The sequence below is a fragment of the Aquarana catesbeiana genome, linkage group LG05 (assembly GCF_042186555.1).
Source record: "Aquarana catesbeiana isolate 2022-GZ linkage group LG05, ASM4218655v1, whole genome shotgun sequence".
Lineage (NCBI taxonomy): Eukaryota > Metazoa > Chordata > Amphibia > Anura > Ranidae > Aquarana > Aquarana catesbeiana.
In genome coordinates this window covers 365,194,402-365,217,292 of record NC_133328.1, presented here as the reverse complement: position 1 = coordinate 365,217,292, position 22,891 = coordinate 365,194,402, and the positions used below count along the sequence as shown (strand labels likewise).

The window sequence follows — 22,891 nt, the reverse complement described above, 5'->3', positions numbered from 1 at the left end:
GGGGGGTATCTGTATTTTAGGAGGTGGCGGAGCTGTACTTTAAAAGGAAAATAACCATAATGCCTATGGAGACCTGTCAAACACTTGTCTATCTGTTTTTTAGAGCCAGCTCCATTGACAACTAGAAAAAACTTCAACAGCTAGGCACCAGCTGTAAATTCTAGGAAGCATTGTTTACCTGGCTCTTTGGTTTTACATAAAATTGTAGTGAAGCTCTTTAATTGACTGCTGTGCACTCTACAGGAAGGTCTAAGACCTGGCTGTGGTGTCTGGCTAAGAGCTAAGATGCCTGGATCCCAGGACTAGCTAAACTGAGCAAATATGACATATTTTGAGTGCTAAAAATATTCACATATACATATGTAGCTTTTGGATGTGTAAAAGTGGTTTACATTCTGATTACCAAGAATCCAATTGGTTGTTACATTAATTTTATCTTGATGAAATAATTTATATTTCATATGTTATTTCATAATTTATACTACATGGTTAAATGTGATAATAATGTATAGTTATGTGTTTAGTTCTGTAGAAATCTATAACATACACTAATTTATGCAGAAGGATGCATATTTTTTTAATTTATTCACACCTTTTTTTAGGGGTATATTTAACTTAATTTTTTGTTTTGCTGTCTTGCAGGAGGCTTTTGTTGAACTGTATGGCAGCAGTGTCCAGCCACCATTTGATCCTTCATGGCTGTCCATCAAGACCATCCTAAGTATTGCCGTCGTTGGAGCATGCATCACTCTAGGTGCCTATTTGGGACACAAGTGATAATGTGCGCGGCCTCTAATCTAACGTCAATTATTTAAAGGGACACTTCTACGTGTAAGACTAATGGACCAACTGTCAAATCAGCTATGACTGCCAAAGGAGGATTTGTTTCTTTGTTTTAGATGTGTTTTCTTTTTGTAGTTATATTTATTGAATTTATTTGCATTTCATGTTAAGCCTCACCATCAGAGTTTCATACCTGTTGTGCTAGAAAAGTAACTAGTTGCTTGTCACTTTAATTTTTTTTCTACCCCTAACTTCCATTACCAGGCACAGAATGTCTGGTTGCCAGATTATTTTGGAAAATGCAAATCTGTATCTAAATCAAACAAGTTTAGCCAGAACATGAAAATAATACAGACTAAAACTCTATCTAACTCTTTTTGGCTGTCATAATGGTTTTATTGATCATCGCTTTTAAAGAACATCAGTATTTTTTAATGGAAGCCATGATTAAATCCAGGATTCAACACTGTTTAAAGAACAGCAAAACAAATATAGGCATATTCTAATTGAAATTAATGACTTTTTCAGTACTTAAAGGGCAGTTTTGGTAAGAACCCTTAAGTGGAGTAGCAAAGATGAGTATGATTGGCCAATTCTCACGTGTGTCTGAGAGATCAATAGGCCTTAAAGAGCACAGACTACATGACAATTAACAGAAATAACCCCTCTGACCACTCCTCTGATTGAGTCTTACTGAAGTTTCCTTAACTATGCCATATTTATCATATGTAAAACAGCATATTTTCTACACACCATTTCCAATTGGATGTGAAGATATTATCAGACCAATTAAAGCAATGATGGCAGTATAGTGTTAACATGCAACGCAGCTTTTTTTGGATCCTGACAGCTAAATTAGCTCTTTCAGACAAAGCTGTGACCCTTGTGATTCCATCCAGTTACCAAAAGAAATCTTTTGTAAACAATGTCAAACCTCTGAGACCTCTGCCTTCAGCATCGTTCATATGGGGGTATTTGTTTCCATAATGATCACATTGAAAATGGGATCATAACTTTGTGTCAAACTTTGTGGTGGTGTCAGGTCCAGTTGGATTAAGGCACAAGGTTTTTTGAGTTGTAGTATCCAAACCTCTGGCTTTGGTAGGAAAGCCAGGCATATCTGGCAACCAGACAAAAAAAATAAGCTTATGTTTTGTTGTATTACATCAGTAGATCATTTTATGTTATTTAGAAGTTACCTTTGAACTTTTTCTTTTACGTTTGCATTATCCATTAATGTTTGATTGCTGGTTAGTCTATATTTGCAGTAAAAATGCAATTTATTTTAATATAGGTCCAATTGTTCTTTAAAACTGATTCTGACTGAGATTAGCTGATTAGCTAAAAAATGCACCTTGTTTGTTGAAGGGGGTTTCCATTTTTCATATTATGATCTGGACTCTAGAAAAACAACTTTCCAAGTAGCAGTATTGTGGGTTTCTTCTCCCCTAAGTTCCTCTTATCTGTTGCAACAATACAATGCTTGCAGAGGTCATCTAGCATGCTTGCTGTTGTGATATAATGAGGCACCTGCCAGTGCTATTACATATACATATTTGCTCCCCTAGTCTAATATAGACAGTAAGGGTTGATTTACTAAAACTGGAGAGTGGAAAATCTGGTGCAGCTGTGCATAGAAACCAATCAGCTTACAGGTTTTATTATCAAAGCTTAAATGAACAAGCTGAAGTTAGAAGCTGATTGGCTACCTTGCACATCTGCACCAGATTTTGCACTCTACGGTTTTAGTAAATCAACCCCTAAGTGTCCAATGGATGCTACGAGAAGGTAGCAATTAGTTGCTACACAGAGAGATGTTATTCAAGTTCATTTCTAATAGAAGGTGGAACTTCCTTAAAGGGACACTATCATAAAAAAGTTGCTTTTTTAAACTAACACATTTCCAATAACTATATAATATAATATATTTTTGTTATTTGTTTAAAGATGACTCCACTAAAAACTGATATTTCAACTGTAGTGGATGTTGGAAGGCTGAATCACCTGCCATCTTCTTTTACCTTGCAAGGAGGCCTCTAGGAGCACTTCCTATTGCCATCTTTGTCTCTATTTTCTATCCCGGCCAGCAAACAAGCCCTGCTATAGTCTATATTGTTTACTGTATATAATCCATTCGCTTGAGAGTCACAAGCCCACTCTACCTAAGGCTGAAGTAAAAAATTATGTTTTTAGTAGGAGTTTGAACTGAGAACACCAATGGAAAAAGTAGGAAAGAGGGTGGCAGCTGATTTTACATAAGAATTTCAATATTCCATATGGTATCACTGTAGATTTTGTCACTGTATTGCAAAGTGAAAGTCCATTGTTATCTCAGATCCACTCATGATGCTTCCTTTAACTCAGGCAGACTTTGCTAAAATAGTTGAGTAGAAAATATAAACGATATAATGAAGTCAGATCTAGCTGCTGGCTTATGAAAAGTCAGCGTCTGCATGGAGTGATTACATTCACTGATTTAACATTTAGACCTTGTGTAGAATGTAAATCATCATGTAACAGCACATGCCATATAACCAAATGATGGTGTCCTTACAATGTTATGTCAAACATGGGGATCAATGTGTTTCTTATATACTACGGTACAGTAATTCACCTAGGGGCAACAAGAACACATCAGGTCCATAGATCTTGATGTATACTAGCCCTGGACATTAGATTTATTTCAGTTAATAAATACTATGCTCCACTTTACGCATACAGTATTTTGTGAAATTCCTAGACTGTATGTGTCTGTGGTTTTTAAGAACTGACACAGGGAAATTCTGAATTAGAACATAACTTTGAGGTTTTTGAATTGTTAATGAGAATACAATGTTTTTTTCTTTGTTCTCATATTTGTAACATTTAGAAAAACAATTGTGCAATAGGAGAGATGCGCTCAAGTGGCAGTTTTCCACAGAGAGTAATTGTTCTTTTTGTATGTCAAGGCATACACATTGGCCAATGCTTCTACTGCCCTATTTACTCTCTCGTCCTAATAGAAGCCCTTACTTATTTTACTCTGAAGCATACTATTTTTCTTTCCAAAACTAGTATACATATATATTTTTTTAAGAAAAAGCATATTTTTGTTAAAAGCCTTTAGTTGTGCCCTTCGCGAGTAGTAGGGTCTAAATAGCTTTCATTTATGAAAGTCTAAATGTCTCGGTTCTAACTAAAGTTGACTTAGCACTCACTGTAAAATTGTTTTCGCCTGACTCCATCTCTAATACACATGGAATGTAGTCACGTGTAGAAGAGAATTAACCAAAAATTCAAGAAGCAATAAGGACTTGGAAGAGTAACCGAAATGTTCAGTCCGCATACATAAATTAATCTTCTACATTCAAAAGATTACTAGACATAAATTTGGGTAAACTATTGTAGCTCAAAGAAGCATACAGATTACCTATCTTATATTCTTTGCTATGTACAAACTAAAAAAATACCAGTGGTTCATTCTGAAATATGGTGTAAGGATCCATTTGGTTGAATTAATGACTAATAATGCAAATATATTTGTGCATGACTGAACACCACTAAAAGTTTGTCCTCGTTGTATTTTTATGTTATACTAATGGTAACCACAGGTAGAAACGGGCTGTGAATCCAATGTATGTGCATGCTATCTTTGTATGATATAGTAGCCAAAGGTTGCAATGTTTCTCAGGTTCCAGTCATAGAGAACCATTGGCATGCAGTAGTCAAGAGAGGACTATATGTACTACACAGCCCTTAACAAGCATGTACTAATTTTGTGATGGTGTTGGCATTGTAAGTATAACAATCAAAAAATGTAAAGGACCTTGTTTTAGCTATGTAGAAGAAATGCTGCTTCCTTCCTACCAGTGTGCATCTCAGCATTTATGTTGCTTTCGATTGTTCCAAGAAATCACTATATGTATTACATTTGTACTATAGAGTGGCAGTTTTTTATTTCATGTTGTAAAGAATGTTGTGTGTTCTGGAGGTGTGGGAATGAAGTGTACATACTGTTTTCAGAATTGGGCAATTTATTATATTTTAACTGTTAGAAGAAAAGTGAATATTGGAATGGCTGGTAATCATGTTGATTGTAATTTTCTGTAGGTCTCATATATAGAGATCCGAATATGTACCTGAAATGTAACCACAACCCATAGTGGTGTTTACCCCAATATTAAACTCTTATCAGCCATAATAATATATTTTAGTGGATTATACAATTTGCATAATGTTCCATAGGTAGAGGTTGAGCTATAGGGGTAAAATATGGTCACATAACTCTTGATACCAAGCCAAGTTAGACAAAATGCTTGTTGCCTGATATGAAAGGGCTACTGTTGATGATTTCAGACTTCAAAATTTTGGAACCCTTGTTGCTAGCTGGATTTGCAACCCTACCTACATATATAAGGAAATAACTGACAGTACTTGTGTAGTTGTTGAAACCCAAATCCATTGGCTCACTGTCCATTATATAGGGCTGACAGTTCCTATGCAATGCATAGAGTGTACCATAGAACCCTTTATGCAAGTCTCTTACAATATGTCAACCACTACCATATATTAAAAGTATTTTAAGGGGTTATCCATTTTGATATCTTTGGGTCTGAACAGCAAATTAAGCAAGTCATATGTTTGTTTGTTTTTTTTTTTGGGGGGGGGGGGGGGGTTCGTCATCAAAGACGAATTGAACAAGAGTGGTGAGAAAATTGCCTGTGTTTTTTGCATTTTCAGAATACTGTGACATTCCATTATTTTTATCCTTAATCAGACTGAGTTGCAATTCGCGTGCAGTAAAAATCTTGCCTTCTCCTTTAAAGAGAACTTGAACCAATTAGAGAGCAATCGCAGAAATTAAAAAAAAATGTGTTTACGATAAAAAGAGTTCTTAATGGCTCTTTCACACCACAGCATTTGCGCCACAGCATGTAAAACGTGCATTTATTTTTTAAAATTTTGCAGTGCATGATATGTTTTTTTTCCAGACTTAAGCAAATGAGGTCACTATTATGTGTGCTGTGGGACACTACTGTGTCCTTTAGTGACGTAGAGGTCAGCTGGAGGAACCATTGAGCACAGTGGGGGCACAGGAGATCGCCACTTCTGGAAGCGTTGCTTTCTGCAGAGACTTCAGGGACCATTTCTTCTCTTTGTAGTGCTGATCGATGGCTTTTAGCAGTGGGAAAGGAATTAGCTTTTTCTCTGGGAAACCTTTTATCCTTGTATTTATTTTTGTTATAGAGTCGCTTTCATAATATATGCATGTAACCTTTAATTTATGCCACTTTTCTTTGCCTTTTAAATGTAAATTGAACTTAAGTAGTGAACTAAATATTACTAGCTTTTGAGCTGGGTAAAGAAAAGTCCATTTCCTATCTCTGCCAGTCCTTTGTACATGTTCACTATTTGTCGAACTAAACCCGGCCCTGCATGATATCATTAGAAACTGTAATATAAGGCAACAAGCATTTTAGCACTGACAAGTAACTGATATGTGATTTTTTTCCCATCTTTCCACTGTCCACTTAAAGAAGAGATAATGATCAGGCAGCAGCTATTCAGTTTTGGGGGAGAATAAGCATCATTATGTACACACCAAATGGGTCATAAGGGGAGATGGAGAGTTGGATGAAATTACAAAATAAAACTCTTGTGGCTTTTGGTAAAGTGTTACTAAACCCAGGACCTGCATTCACCATGTCTGGTCTGCCACAGTACACAGAACATGGAAAATGCAACCATTTTAGTAAATAGAGACTGCTAAATACCATTTCTCAGTAGTATATAGCAGTCTTGTGACTTCTATCGGTGCCTGGTTAAAGTTTGTAGGAGGAGTTTTCACACTGCACTAGCCGCCCTGTCTGGATGCAGGCCCCCTGACCCTCTGTCTGGACAGTGCTGATTGGCCCTGTGCTGATCACATGCACTCTCCCAAGAAAAACATTCCTCTCTAGCAATACACACCAAACTGAGCATGTGCAGCCTGACTCCACTAACTCTGTATTATCTGGACATGTTTTGGAGTCAGTGGAAGAAGAGGAGGATCAGTGCATACAGGATCAAACAGCCTTTTTACACAATGCAATGGATTATTCCCTTAGGTTCCACAGTGAGTATAACAAGCATGCTTTACTGCTTTACTGCATATACAGACTTTACTGTTGTGGATTTAGTAAAACTTTAATACTAAAGCCATGGACTTTACTTCAAAAGATCGATATAGCCTAATTATCCACTAAAACAATCATAATTCTTGTTTCACTTAACATACAGATGGGTTAATATGATATGGCAATAGATTGTAAAAGCCTTCCTATTCTTACAAAAAAAAACTAAAAGACCTTACCCCAGCCTGTTTTAATTGAGAAAGCTGCATATGAACTGTTGATTTTGAACGGGGAAAAGTCTGAGCCCCATGCCTTTATTCAAACATCTTATTGGTTAGTTACCTTACCTTATTATCTGTTTGGTGTATGTACCAGCTTTATTATACTGAATGCTGTCTACCTTTTATGCATTTTTTTGTGGTTAGAGGGTAGGATGACAGATGGGAAAACATATGACAACCATTAATGTGCACAGTACCTTAGTGACCATGAAGAAGAAGGTGAACTGATAAACCTGTACCTAGTCAGTCGTTTAACTGAATATAGGTTTGCTGCTCTTTCACCATTAGGAACTGGAGTTGTGTTTTGGTAATATAAAGTGAACTGTTCACCACATTATAGTGTAAACTGGTGATCTTTCACATTAAGTTGTAGAAGATTTTTGTAAGGGTTGATTTAGGAGAATATACTGTATATGTTCCAGCAGTATCACTGAGGCTGCAGTACATAACCAAAAAGAGATTTCTAATAGTCTCTTACTTGGCTGGTCCTCCACATCTTACTTGGGGGTCAGGATCTTGGCGGCCCGTTCGTATCAGTGTCTGGTAACTTAAAATAATTATTTATCTTTCAGTTGTTCTAATATCAGAGTATTCTTTATTTTGTTACGTTTTTATAGCTAAAGATTTGTAAACTGTGCTGCTAAACTGCCAATATAATTTGAATTTATACTGATGTATATTTTTAGGGACAGCTAAGGAAGCTGCTCAAATTGGTTAGTGTGAAGTACATTACTCTCTTGTCATGGATGCAAGGCAACTATCTTGTTTAGGTTTAACAGTCTTCATGTCATTAACTGTAAATTTAGACTAAATCACTTTTTTTTTTTAATTTGACACCTTCTACTTGAGTCTCATAGAATAGCACACCTGGACAGATAATTCTGACTTAATTCAGATCTATTATTATATATTTTTTGTATTTTGGTTTTAATTTGCACCAGTGTTTATGAAAGGAGAATTTCACAAAGAAACTATTGCTGGAGCAGTTCTAGGTTACAGTTAGGCTACTTTCACACTGGGGCGTTGGGGGCGTCGGCAGTAAAGCGCCACTATTTTTAGCGGAGCTTTACTGCCGTTTTTGCAGAGGTTTTCGGCTGCTAGCAGGGCGCTTTTAACCCCCGCTAGCGGCCGAAAAAATGTTAAAAGCACCGCTGCTATGCCGGCGAAATCGGTGGCGCTGCCCATTGATTTCAATGGGCAAGGGTGCTTTAGGATTGGTGTATACACTGCTTCTACAGCGCTGCAAAGATGCGGCTTGCAGGACTTTTTTTGGTGTCCTGCCAGCGCACCGCTCCAGTGTGAAAGCACTCGGGCTTTCACACTGGAGTGAGAGGAGAAGCACTTTACAGGCTCTATGCAGGTGCTATTTTTAGCGCTATAGCACCTGTAAAGCACCTCATTGTGAAAGCAGCTTTAGAGTTATGTCAGGACAAAAAAACCTCAAGAGATTTGTAAAATAATAAAACTTGGATTCAGAGAATGTGGAGAAAATGGGAAGAAAATCATATCTCTCCGCCCACCCTCTGCCGCTACATGAAAACCCCCCTCTCTTTTTCTTTGCCTTTTCTTTTACATATTCTAGCTTGCCCCATATCCTCCATTCTCACTTTGATAAGAATGTTGTGCTGCCTCCTTGAATATGTACTTTACATGTTCCAGGTGGCATTGCCTTCCTCTTATGGAATGAGGAGGGGGTGGGCCCAGTGGCACATCATCGGGAGACAGTTGCTCAAATCCAGAAGAGACATCTTTCTCCATGACTTTTATTGGGAAGCAGCTGATGGCGTGAGACCCAAGCAATCATAGCAGGACACTGCTGGATCTATTGGGTGGGTAAGTATCTGCATTTAGTACAACCCAGCCTCAGGTAAGCAGAGATTCAAACACAATTAAATGTATGAGGAGGGTGAAGTTTTTTTTAAGTACCCCTCGCCATGGGTCAACTTATCTCAAATATTGTATGATGTGTTTTCCTTTATTGTCTGTAAATTGTCAATTGAGGGCACAGACAATAAACGTATACATAACTTAAAATATATAAGTTGACCCATGGTGAGGGGTACGTAACGAGAGCGTCACCCTCTTCATATATTTAATTTTGTTCAAATCCCTGGGTTGAGATTAATTGACCCACACTGATGAGTAAAACAAGTGAGTGGCATGTATACTACATGTAGAATTAGTAATGTAGCCTAAACCATATTTGCTTCAAATATAAACTAGTTGCTAGGACTTGGGACATATGCTGAATACCAGAAACTCTTTCTGGTGTACTTCCTCTACTTAAGGCCACATAAATAAGTGAATCACTATCTTTCAGTATGTAGAATCTATGTGATCCTCAATTAGTTATAAAAAATGTAAAAAAATATTGTTGCTTGTAGTGTTCGCATTTCATCAATTTGTTTTCAGTTAAATGAAACAAGAGACTTGATTGATCATTATAGGCAACCACTTTTGCACCTTTTTTTTGTATTGTTATTTTTTTATATAAATAGACCTCTCAATCTTGTTTCATAAGTATTGCAGGGGCCCACTTGTATACTGTAATCTTTGACTCGGGCCACATATTGCATGTACTCATATACATACAGTATATTAGCCTAAACCTTTCCAAGGGTAGCCACGGCTCTCTATATTTGAAGTAAATGCCCAGGTGCTCACCCACAAAGAAATCCATATAAATCTCAAGACTTCAGAAAGATGGACTGAGCTTCATCGAAACATTAACAATAAAAACACTACTGCTATTTATCTTCCTCCTCTGCAAGACCCACGAGTGCCTAGAATTTTAGTCTACATCCTTTCATATTGCCATATATTCACTTTAAAACAAAGCTGGTTTACTATAGAAATCTCCTCTCTTACCTCTGTTCCCCCCTTCCTCATTCTTATCTACCATTATAAACCCTAATTCTAATATACGCTCAGAGACTGAAACATCTCACAGACTGGCTTTTTAAAAAATTTCGTAATGAGCTTATGTGAGACTGGAAAACTATGATGAGTTATACCTATATATTTAAGTATTGTTAAAATGCTCAGGAATAACAACTAAGTAGCAGGTCAATAGATTGGGTAAGGTGAGTATATGACTATGTGACTATTGGTTGTGAGCACTTTGCTCACAACCAATAGTCTTTATGGAGTTCACCTCTAAAAAACACCACTACGTATTTTCATACACAATGATTACCCTGGTTCAGCTGTGGGTTTAGGACTAGTCAGTCCTGCTATAAATGTAATGGAGCACACCCCAGAGTCCACATGCCACTACAGATAAAAAATTCAATAGGTAGATCATAAGGTCCTTATGCCTGGTTGTACGACATTCAGGGGAGCCGAAGCCAGGATAAGAAAAACAATCACTGTGCTTTTGGAAATTAACATTAAGAACATTTAGAATTATCTATAAAAATGTGCAGAAAAGAAGTGTCCACGTCAGCAGTAACAACCTATCATATTCCTTGCAGACAACACCATATGCTTTATTTCCTCTGATTTTTTTTTAACCATTCCCATTGTCAGGTGCTCCACTGTGCATTTGATGTTCTTGTTTTCAAACCAAATGCAATCAGTTCCTCATTACAGAAACAGATAATGATATACTGGTCTACTGTTAAACCTGAACAAATAATGTTTCCCTGTAGCCATAAACCTCTCTGCTTAATAAAACCATGTATTTTAACACAGTGCAGGATGATAGGTTTGTGTTTGTCTATGTCTATCAATCATTGTTGTATTATATACTGATATTAACTCTTTCTAGTAGAGAATAAATATTCTGGTGTATGTAACAGCATCCTTACAGTTATATTGCCTGTTTCTGACACAAGTAAAATGCGCTTATTTTTCCAAATGTGGATCTGTCAGGCTCAGCTATTTAATGTACCATACCGTCTCTTTCTCAGTATGTTCATTTTACATCTGTTAAAGAAAAATGTAATCTTTAGCTTCATCATGGACTACCTGCTTATGGCATATTTCTTTTACTGAAACATGTTATTGATCTTTTAACTGACAAAGGTAGTAACCTGACTCTGTTGTTTTCTAAGGTATATATATTATAATAGCTCAACCCTTGTATCTGTTCAGCACCCAGCACTGGCTCTCAATCTAGTAGGTGGTGAATCTTAATAATTGGCTTTTTCACTTGAGAGATAATGAAGCAGTAATGTATGAAACGCCTGGGGATAAATTCATTTAAACATAATTAATATGCAATTTATGTTTAGGATAAGTTTACACTAAATTATCTGTGTACAGTTGTTGCTGTACAATGACCATAGCTGACTAATTTGCTATCAGCGTTCTGCTCGAACAGGAGCCGCATTGTTTAAACATGATGGACATGGATTTTTTTTAACCTTATTTTGTAATAGATGCATGCTAAAAAATGGCACTTTGCAAATCTATAACCCTAATGCTGGCCATACACTTGGAGATGTGGCTATTCTAAAAGTTTTCAGTTGGCTTTTGTTTGAAAGTACAATTTCATGAACTTCAACAGTTCTCAGCCATCTGCAATCCATGGCTTTGGCCATTTTCCAGAGTGATCACATGATTGAAATAGGAATAGATTTAACTACTAAAAAATACATTTAACATACCTTTCAACTGCCATTGCAATCGCTTTGATTAAACACCACCATTAGTCATTTCATCACTTCAAATTGGGAAACAATTGAAGCAGTAGGTGAAGGATTGCTTTTTTTACCATTAGCTCCAAAATTGTCATGAAAAACGCTATGTGTGGAATGGTATATGCTTATTATAGTTAAATAATCACCACGTTGAACCCCCATGAGATCAGTACTTTTTAAGCATCTATTAAATACTGTAAGTTGCAATTAATGATAATTCCATGCATTGGTATGGCAGCAACCACTATGGAAATATATAAAAGAAGAACTTCACTAGGACCAATTTGTTTCTAAACTGAAAATTAGGACTTTTGTCATATCTTAGTGGTAGACTCCTCCAATGCAGTAGGCGCCTCTACTCTTTTGCTCATTTTAATGATGAATTACAATTTTTCTAACAGGTATGAGAAGATGAATGACATTTAATGGTGTCTAATGATTGTGTTCATACAAATCTATTGACTGTCACATGCAGAGATCACCCAGAGAGCTTTTTTTTAGAGTCATAAAATGACAACTCACACTACAACCCAATCATATGTAAGGAAGCATTTCTGACTAGTTCAACCACTTTTCATCCCTGGCAAACACAATGCTTTATTGTATATTTTCCCTGACATATTGAATTGTCTAATATAGTACATGATTTGGTTATTATAAATGTGGACAACTTAGCATTTCACATTCGCCTTTTTATTTTTCCATACACATGCACTAAGAAAATATCTTCCGTAGTCACTTAGTTTTAAGTCTCAGCTTGCACTTTTGTTTTCTGTGATATTTTCTATATTCATTTTAATACCATAGACTTGCTTATATAGAAATGTGGTCACCTGTCCAGGCAATTTGTTTCTAAACATGGATTTTTAACTGCTTGGAATAATGTAACCAACTTCAAAGTGTGCCTACAGAACCGGAGTAATTACTCTTATTGAAATGTTCCATCAATAGGCATAGCTTACATTTCTGCTTCATTGTTCCATTTTTCTAGTGTAGCCCCCTTTCATTGAGTCTGGGACACCAGACCTGGCCCTGTGTTTGCAAGGGGAAACACATCATATCATTTATGTTTAACCATGTTAATTATAGTAAGTCATTAATAGGATAACATTTGCAATGCAAAAAAGTAAGTCATTAATAGGATAATATTTGCAATGCAAACTGAACTGAGAAGCAGGTTGTTTGATGAAATGACAAAATAAATAGCCCACTCTCCTTTCAAAGCCAGTGCCTTTATTAGGTTGTGTGCCTTACATGATAGTTTTAAAGTGGACCTGTCACCTAAGCTCAGTGATGGTAGCCAGTACTGTTGAGGTGGGCTAACATTTATTAAGTCTTCACAAAATTCACTGAACAGATTTGGGTGAAGTGAATCTTCTAATAAAGTAAAGTCCTGTTATGCCGTTTTTAAGGTCCTACCCTCCTTCAGTTTCACAACATGGTTTTTCCAACATGTCACATAATCATTTATGGGTCCGACACAGTATAAAGGTAGACCAACTGGGGGAAGTTCTCATCTGGAAGTCTTTGGCCTCCAAAACTGAACATCCCTGGAACAGGGGTACAGAAGTCATATAACTAACTTGTGTTGCAGCTTAATGCCCAGATCATTTTCTAGGAGCAGCTTATGTATACTTTTGTACTCATCATAATATCTAGGTGGATTTTTTATTGATAGGGTCTTCATTGGGTATTATATTTGAGCATATTTATTCCAGAACTTTGGTAAGCTCATCAGGAGGTGTTATGATTGCTGGCTTCTTTCTGACACTATAAGTTGCCTTGCTGTAATGCTGATACACGGCTTTCAATATTTTTCTGGGCCACTGACCATTCTGAGTTAATGGTTCAACATTCTGTAATAAGCCAAGCAGGTTGACAGAACAGCCAGCTATCTAGTATTCACAGAAGGAAAGGTCAGCCTCATGTTTATCCAATGCCTGATTTCCTCCTAACCCAAACTACAAGAATAAAAAATGTGTTTTTGTGAAATCTCATTGCTTTCACAGCAACAAGACCCATTCTAATAAGTTTGTGGCCTCTTCCTTATTTTCTGATATTCCCAGAGGTCGAGATCATTGAAAGAGATAAAATGAAGGTGGATGGCACAATAAGACGATAACGTGACACACTCCATGCTTCACCACCCACCCAAAACAGTTCAGTGAATCCTGTGTGGCATTGCCATTTAAAAATTGATAGGTGAAATATTGGCCACCCCCAAATATGGCTTTCTCCATTGTGTGTAGGTGATGGGTGTAAATTAAAGAAAGGAATTACCTTGTCAAATGTTACAGGGGAAAGAATATGCAGGTTTAAGCTTATATACAAACAAAACTGATCAGTAGTAAATGTACATTGTATTGTCATCACTAACATGCTGTAACTGTGTAGCATCACTTGTATCTTTCTATTTGTATGTACATATTTATATATTTTTTGTAATGTATGTACTGTGTAGCTATCATTTGCATTTTAAATGTAAAGCTAGACTTTGCTTTATGAAAATGTCTGACATTACGCGCTTTGTGACCTTAAGTAGCAATATCTAGATTTTGTTTTTAAGTACACAGTCAGTTTTAAAATGAGAAAATATTTCATTAAAATTGTGTTTGATCACATAACAGTGTGGTTTGTGTACATTATTTGTGTTCATATATTTCTTATGATCTCAGATATGTTTTTTGTCCCTTGCTTATGCCGAGTGGATACGAATTACTTAGTTATGATTATTTAACCAGGACAGCTACATGAATGGAAAATGACAGGTATTTGATAAATTGACAAGAAATAGCAAGTAGATTCATTATCTGTATTAGTTATTCCAGTCATGGTATATACCTATTCTAGCTATTGTTACTATCCCCTCTATGAATGACGGCAAATGGGGCTTATGATTTATATAGCAACAATTACTCCCATGAAAGATATAATTTTTTAGTTTTGCAAGAAAACTTCACATTTCAAAAGGCTGTGCATTTAACTGTGCTTGCACAGGGTAGATGGTGCTGTCATCACGGGGAGCCATTAGGGCACAATACCATCACAAACTCCCTTTGTCCCCCTGTATCCTATGAAGCTCTAAGCTTGGGCTATACCTCTAAATTTGCAAACTTTCCAGAGCTGAAAAACAACTATGCTGCCACCCCCCACTTTTGAATTGCGTCACTGTATCGCCAGTGGTGTGTTCACCTGGCAGCCACACACAATGTATGATTGAGTTCTGCATCAGTAAATCATACAGAGCATTTAGTCCTGTGAGCAGGGGACTACAAGTGTCAGCATTTGTACTGTTGTGTGAGCCTGCAAAATGTAAATATCACAGTGGTCTATACATTAACACTGAGTAATGGGAAGAAATATTCTGGCCTATGCCCTACATATAACATTTGTATTATATAATGTATAAGGTTGCCTGCCTTCTACAGTCACACCCCCTATATGGTCATATCGGTTGCTGAATCTGCTTGTAGGGTTCTTTGTTCCATTGGTAACTTGGCTGCAATGTACATTTGCTGGCTACAGAATCTGACACAAGCCAATAGAATCAGTTCTGTTTACTTGTACCTGGCAATTAAGCCAGATACCCAGAAAAGAGCTGAAGCAGCATAGATGCATTGCAGGTTGGTGATATAGTCATAGCTATACACAAACTGTACATCGCTCAAATCAGGTTGGTAGAATTCTATACAGTAAAACCTTGGATTGCGAGCATAATTCATTCCGGAAGCATGCTTGTAATCCAAAGCACTTGTATATCAAAGCGAATTTCCCCAAAAGAAATAATGGAAACTCAGGTGATTTGTTCCACAACCATTTATTCATAAATCCTTCAGTTTATAGTCTATATAAAAAGATTATAGCAATGTGTTGTGCAACCATAAAATGTTCATCCACAAGGGGATTAGAAGCAAAATCCAGAAGGAGCTACAGAGTATAAAAGAGAAGAGAGGCGCCTCTAAGTGTATGCAATATGGTTACATTTAATAAAGGTACAACATTTAGCAACTCACATGGTTGATTAAAAGAGGCACATCTAAGTATGCAGGCATCCGGTGCAAAGCTGTCCACATAGACCGTCATCCACACCGTCGGCTCTCATCGCTGTCAGTCTGCAATAGTAGTCCGGGAAGACTACCCTGCAGGACAGCGATCTGAAAGCGAGGCTTGAAACGCTTGTGGAGTGTAGCGTGGAAGGGATGACAATGGCGGTAAGGAGGACGGTCTATGTGGACAGCTTTACCCCGGATGCCTGCATACTTAGATGTAAAGAAGGCGCCTCTCTTCTCTTTTATACTCAGTTGTGACATGACACTACCTGTATATATGTGAAAAGTGTGACGTGCATTTGTATTCAGCCCCCTGACTCAATACTTTGCTGCAATTACAGCTGCAAGTCTTTTTGGGGATGTCTCTACCACCTTTGCACATCTAGAGAGTGAAATGTTTGCCCTTTCTTCTTTGCAAAATAGCTCAAGCTCTGTCAGATTGGATCGAGAGTGTCTATGAACAGAAATCTTCAAGTCCTGCTACAGATTCTCAATTGGATTTAGGTCTGGACTTTGACTGGGCCATTCTAACACATGAATATGCTTTGATTTAAACCATTCCATTGTAGCTCTGGCTGTATGTTTAGGGTCGTTGCCCTGCTGGAAGGTGAACCTCTGCCCAAGTCTCAAGTCTTTTGCAGACTCTATCAGGTTTTCTTCCAAGATTGCCTTATATTTGGCTCCATCCATCTTCCCATCAACTCTGACTAGCTTCCCTGTCCCTGCTGGAGAAAAGCATCCCCACAACATGATGCTGCCACCAGCATGTTTCACGGTGAGGATGGGGTGTTCAGGGTGATGTGCAGTGTTAGTTTTCCACCACACATTGCGTTTTGCTTTTAGGCCAAAAAGTAAAATTTTGGTTTCATCTGACCAGAGCACCTTCTTCCACATGTTTGCTGTGTCCCCCACATGGCTTCTTGCAAGCTGCAAACAAGACTTCTTTCTTCCAACAATGGCTTTCTTCTTGCCACTCTTCTAAAAAAATCAGAATTGTGGAGTGCATGACTAATAGTTGTCCTGTGGATAGATTCTCCCACCTGAACTGTGGATCTCTGCAGCTCCTCCAGAGTTACCATGGGCCTCTTGGCTGCTTCTCTGATTAATGCTCTCGTTGCCCGGCCTGTCAGTTTAGGTGGACGGCCATGCCTTGGTAGGTTTGCAGTTGTGCCATACTCTTTCCATTTTCGGATGATGGATTGAACAGTGCTCCGTGAGATGTTCAAAGCTTGGGATATTTTTTTATAACCTAACCCTGCTTTATGCTTCTCCACAAGTTTATCCCTGATAATCTTTCTGGTGTGTTCCTTGTCCTTCATGATGCGGTTTGTTCACCAAGGTTCTCTAAACAAACCTCTGAGGGCTTCACAGAACAGCTATATTTGTACTGAGATTAAATTGCACACAGGTGGACTCTATTTACTAATTAGGTGACTTCTGAAGGCAATTTGTTCCACTTAAATTTAGTTAGGGGTATCAGAGTAAAGGGGCTGAATACAAACGCCACATTTTTCAGATATTTATTTGTAAAAAAAATGTGAAAACCATTTATCATTTTCCTTTAACTTCACAATTATGTGCCACTTTGTTTTGGTCTATCACATAAAAAAACAAATAAAATACATTTACGTTTTTGGTTGTAACATGACAAAAAGTGGAACATTTCAAGGGATATGAATACTTTTTCAAGGCACTGTATCTTCAAAGGCATCATAACAGCATTCTGTGCTTTTTTTTTAATGAAATAGTTCATCTCGTTAAAAGAATGTATATTTATACATATATATGTAGCGGTACCCTCTTGAGGGCTGCTGAGTGTTGTGGTCCGTCTGTCACCCAGCCCAGCAAGGCACAAAACCAGTCCTTGAACTTTGTTTTTGTTGTTTTTATTGAGGGGAATACATTTGGATAGGGATAGGGAATTCATGAGATGATTATGAACAATTCAGGGACTTGAGACTATATACAACTCTAGTATATACACCTCTCTTCTCTCCGGTACATCACTTGCTTGCATACTATCTCTCCTCAACACCTCCAGCACATTACTTGCTTGCACTTTCAGGACCAGCTAGCACTATATTTTAGGCCTGACACTGGCTCAGCCAGGCCTAAGATGAATGCCCTTTGGAGGCAGGAACATCAGGTCCCTTTGGTGTAGAAAAATATGTAGGTAGTCCTAGTGCTAGCTGTCCACGTAGCTACTGAGCCCAGTATCAAATCTTCAGGCCCTGCCAGCCCTTCTGGCTGCAGCTTCCTCTCTCCACTGCCCGTGCCACCACAGGCCACTCCACTGGCTCTGCACCTATTCCAGACTGCACTCTCCCAGTCCTCTCAGGCGTGCCTCTCCAGTCCTTCCTGACTGTGTGTCACCCACCAGCCCTCTTAGCTGCAACCTGTTGTTCCTCTCTGGAGACTTGCCCAGCAGTCCTCTCTCCTGCTGTTTTCTCCTTGCTCCTGTGCCTCCTGTCCAGGACACCTCCATGTGTTCTTAGAAGGTCCTGTCCACACCCAAACCTGAGCCCAAGGTCACCCCCCCAGACTGGGGAGCTCCCTCCAAGGCCACGACAACCTAGCACTCCATTTTCAGCTTCCTCCCGAACAACTCCTCCCCAGCCCTAGGTATTTAATCAGGCCTGCCCCCTGCCAATCCAAGTTGGGGATTGGTCAGTGTTCCTCAAAAAACCCCAAGCAGCTCCACCTGCCCTCTCCTCCTCTCTTTCCACGATATTCTGGAAGGCTCTGGAAAGAAGAGGGAGGTCTTGGTGATGCTGCTTGTGAGTCACCAGCTCTGATTTGAGTCACTCTCAACCCAGATTAAAACACAGCCAAGCCTGTAAATGTACCTACTCTCAAAAACAAACATAACACTATCTTTCTAACACACTAGAGAGTGCTACATATAGTATACAATAATTGGTGATTATGGTCAAATAGCAATAAAACAGCCATAGCACAGGTTTTAAAGGCCAGTTTTATTTAATTGTAAACGGTAATAGGTGATATCTGGGAAATGTTACTAGGCAATTGACACATTCAGCAAATCACTAACAGCACGGTATTACTTTTCGGGGTATCAATCAGCAGGGACGACTCCAAATCCTAAAGTAGAACTATAGGCAAAGCTTTTTTTCTACTTTGAATAGAGTAATGCCGGCCATACACGGTTCGAATTTCGTAAGAATTTTCTTTCGAAAATCGTATGAAAGAATTTTCGTATGAATTTCGCACCATTAGTGGGCTGCAACAACAACCGATTTTAGTGCGGCAATCAAATTTTAGGAATCGGACATGTTGGAAATTTTTAGAAAAACGAACAATTTTCTAATCAATGATGGGAGAATCGTGCGAGAAATGTAATAAGAAAAGAAAATTTACGGAGAGAAAAGAAGATTCCTGGCCACGAAAATTCTTTTCTGTAGCAACATGCGGTGAAATTGAAGGCTTGGTCGGCCAAATTTCGAAAATCAATGATGGCATCATCGGATGACAAAAAAAACGAACATTCTGATTTTGAAAAGAAAATTTGTTCGAAATTCGACGTGTATGGCCTGCATAAGGGAGGGTTATAACACCTGTCAATTTTTTTTTTTTTTTTTGCCATCTGTGTCCCATTGGGGAGAGTAAGTGAGAAGAGGTTGCAAATTAAGGGAATCCCTTGGGGTCCCCAGGTCACTAGAACTAGTGTCCCCATTCGAAGATTTCCCCTCTATTCTGTTTCTGTGGACAGCCCAAAATTTGTGATTTTCTTTTATTTTCAATGACAATGGTAAACAGGAGAGTTATAGAGGATGAATCTCCCTAACGAGGGCACAGATGGCAATAAAAACTGACAGGTGTTCTAATCCCTCTCCAGTCTATCCAAAACAAAAAAAAGTTTACCCTTTACACCCTGGTCACACTGATTGCGAGTCTCATTATTATTATTATTATTATTCAGGATTTATATAGCACCAACAGTTTACGCAGCGCTTTACAATATAAAAGGGAGACAATACAGTTATAATACAATACAATACAATAGGATTAAGAGGGCCCTGCTCAGAAGAGCTTACAATCTAATAGGGTGGGGCAGGTGGTACAAAAGGTTGTAACTGTGGGGAATGAGCTGGTGGAAGTGGTAGGAGATTAGTTGGAGACGTGATAGGCTTTCCTGAAGAGATGAGTTTTCAGGGATTGCCTGAAGGTAGCAAGAGTAGGGGATAGCCGGATAGATGGAGGTAGCGAGTTCCAGAGGATGGGAGAGGCTCTGGAGAAATCCTGGAGACGAGCATGGGAGGAGGAGATGAGAGAGCTTGAAAGCAGGAGGTCTTGACATTGAAATCGTGTTACTTCAAGTAGCATTTCAGTGCTACTTCAGCTGCGACTTAGAAGACATCTGTGCTACTTTGTGTAAAGAGGGGGGAATTGTGGGACTTTATATGAGGCCAGGGCATCCGCCGTAGGTGGCCTCCATCCCTATTTGAATAAACAAAAAAAAAAAAGGAGGAGAAGTTGGGACTTTATATGAAGCATGCGGCCGAATAGAACAACATGAGCAGAGAATGACTGGTGGGTGTACAGAAATAATGATAGTTAGCCCAGTCACATAGTGCTATGGCATGTACATAGTAACATAACATGAACCAGTATCCTGATTATACCATTTATTAGATATAGCAATCATATCGTAACAAAAATAACATAGGTGACATGAGTGGTACATGACATTAACAACATAATAAAAGGAGAGGGCGGCCACCAGATATACATTTCTGTGTTCACGCATTATAATAAGTTCATAAAATAATTGGTAAAGGCCAATATGGAAAAGTAAAATCATAAACATATGGTAGAATATCACTCTTGGATGAAATTGGTATTAAGGGCATCTCTATAGCTCGACGCGTTTCATGGATACCTCCAATCTTCAGGAGCAGATGCAATAATCTATAAACATAACATATGATAAGTTGGTAAAACTGGCCGATTGAACAAAGGGGAATTGCCACATACAGGGGCTAGAGAGGCAAGGAGAGCAGAAATATTGATGAATGGTAACGATGTTGAAAATAAATGGCACCCGTAGACAACTTACAATTGAGCTGTGATGGCATGCGACGGCGCAATGGGCCCGGGCCCGCTGGGGAACACGCATCCTCCCGGGAGCTGAGGCGGCACAACCCATGGACAAGAGTGAGGAAATAACGTGTGGGAGGGAGATAACTGAGGGGTGACAGCCCAATTACCTGGAAGATAAAGAGTGTAAACAAAAAAGTAAAATAATATAAAAATAAAAATAATATAAATAATAATAAAAATAAAAATAATAAAAATGGTAAAAAAAGAGGGGTAATACTGATGTATGTTGGAAAAAAGGGGTGATAAAAGGTGGGGAAGATCACATGATAATTCATGATGGTATACCAGTAATAACTATAGTATAGGTGTTGTAACAAAAGTAGGGTGATCTAAGTGATAAGATGTCAGATGGTGCTCCATAATAGTGCAGTAATGATAAAAAATGCACTAGCTACTAATCAAACTACCAAAAAATGTATAGGTGTATATGGGGATGGTGTAGAAGGGTGATTACCTGAATATAGCGTGAGTAACCGTGTGGCCTGACCGGTGATGCTGTAGCGGTAGACACCGCTCAACAGGGATCCAACCATTCCACACGGGGTGGAGTGTAGATGTAGTCCCAGGTGTCCAATGGGTGTCCGCCAACGTCACGCAGGACGGCTGACTGGGGGAGGGGGCATCCGTACCTGAGCGGAAACCGCCCGCCCGGCATAAGGCGCCAAAATTCCCCACCAAGAGCCGCCCAGATAGAAACAGCGGCACGCGGCGTCATGACGTCAACGCGACGTCACACGCGGGACCCTGAGTGCGTGGCGTCGATGCGCAGTGAGGACATCCACCCGATCGCCCGCGTCAACTAGGGCGGAGGGGGAAGGGGAGGGTCCCAAGTGCGCATCGCAGCTCCCGGGAAGGAAAACCCCCAAAGTGGTGCCCAACGGCCCAGTCCACCATCACACACAACCACAGACATCAAGAAGGAGTGTATCCATCTGGGAACATAGCAAAGTAATTAAATAAAGTCTCTCTCCAAACCCCTCAGGGATACAAACTATTGGCCAGAAACTTCAAGAGAGATACTGCTACTTTATGCACAGATGTCTATGCAAGTTGCACCTGATCTTGCAAAAAGTAGTGCAGGAACTACTTTCAAAACAGGTGTGACTCTTGACGACGGAACCGGAGTCGCACCGATTTAACCGCTTCCAATGCAGACAATAGGGTGCGACTTGTCATGGGATTTGAATTAGTCAAATTGCATGACAAGTCACACCGGTGTAACCAGGGGCTTAGTTATACTTTAACTGCCAGAACAATTATGGTCCTCCTGTGTTGTCTCTACAGACCTGTACATAGCAAAGACATTCTAAATAAATTCATTTTTCTTTGCTTTCTTTATTAATGCTTTTTTAAAACTGGAAAACATAACTATTGCAAATTTGCTGCAAATGTCTTGCAGTTATTTTAACATTTATTTTTAACATTTATTTTGCCAATATTACCCTTTCTCAGGTGTTCAAGAAAATCACAAAGGCGGTAAGAAGACTGTTATAATTAAGTGAAAGAGATACTGGAAGGTCCCCAAACACTGCCATGTTATACGCACCATTCACACTGATTTGTTGAACCCATGTGTCTCACAAGTTCCTGGTGTGATGTATATTACCTGCATATGACTAGGGCTACTTTACATGGCATTCTTATTGAGCACCTAGAAACCACTACTTTCAGAAGAGAATCTGCAGTTTAAAACCTTTCATCTATTCTAGCATAACATAATATCAGTCCTATTGGTTTACAGAGGAGTGCCCACCTATAAGAACAGATTTTATCCCAGTCAGCTCCTTAGCAGTTGCCCTAGTTGCTTACCTCCTACCCAAGTACTACATCCTTGTACAAAAGAAACTAAAATAATGTAAAAATGTGTGTGCCTACACTTTGTTTAGTGTACACAATAATTAGTACAGCCACGATTGCAAGAA

General features: G+C 38.7%; 1 protein-coding gene across 1 annotated transcript in view; it reads left to right on the top strand.

Moving 5' to 3' along the window:
* Positions 1–14,423, top strand: part of BCL2 (BCL2 apoptosis regulator) — a 249,175-nt gene extending 234,752 nt beyond the window's left edge. Inside the window, exon 3 of the mRNA XM_073630928.1 lies at positions 643–14,423. Within this exon, the coding sequence (XP_073487029.1) occupies positions 643–777 (135 nt within the window). The 3' untranslated portion in view covers positions 778–14,423. The remainder of the gene's footprint in view (positions 1–642) is intronic.
* Positions 14,424–22,891: the final 8,468 nt, after the last annotated feature.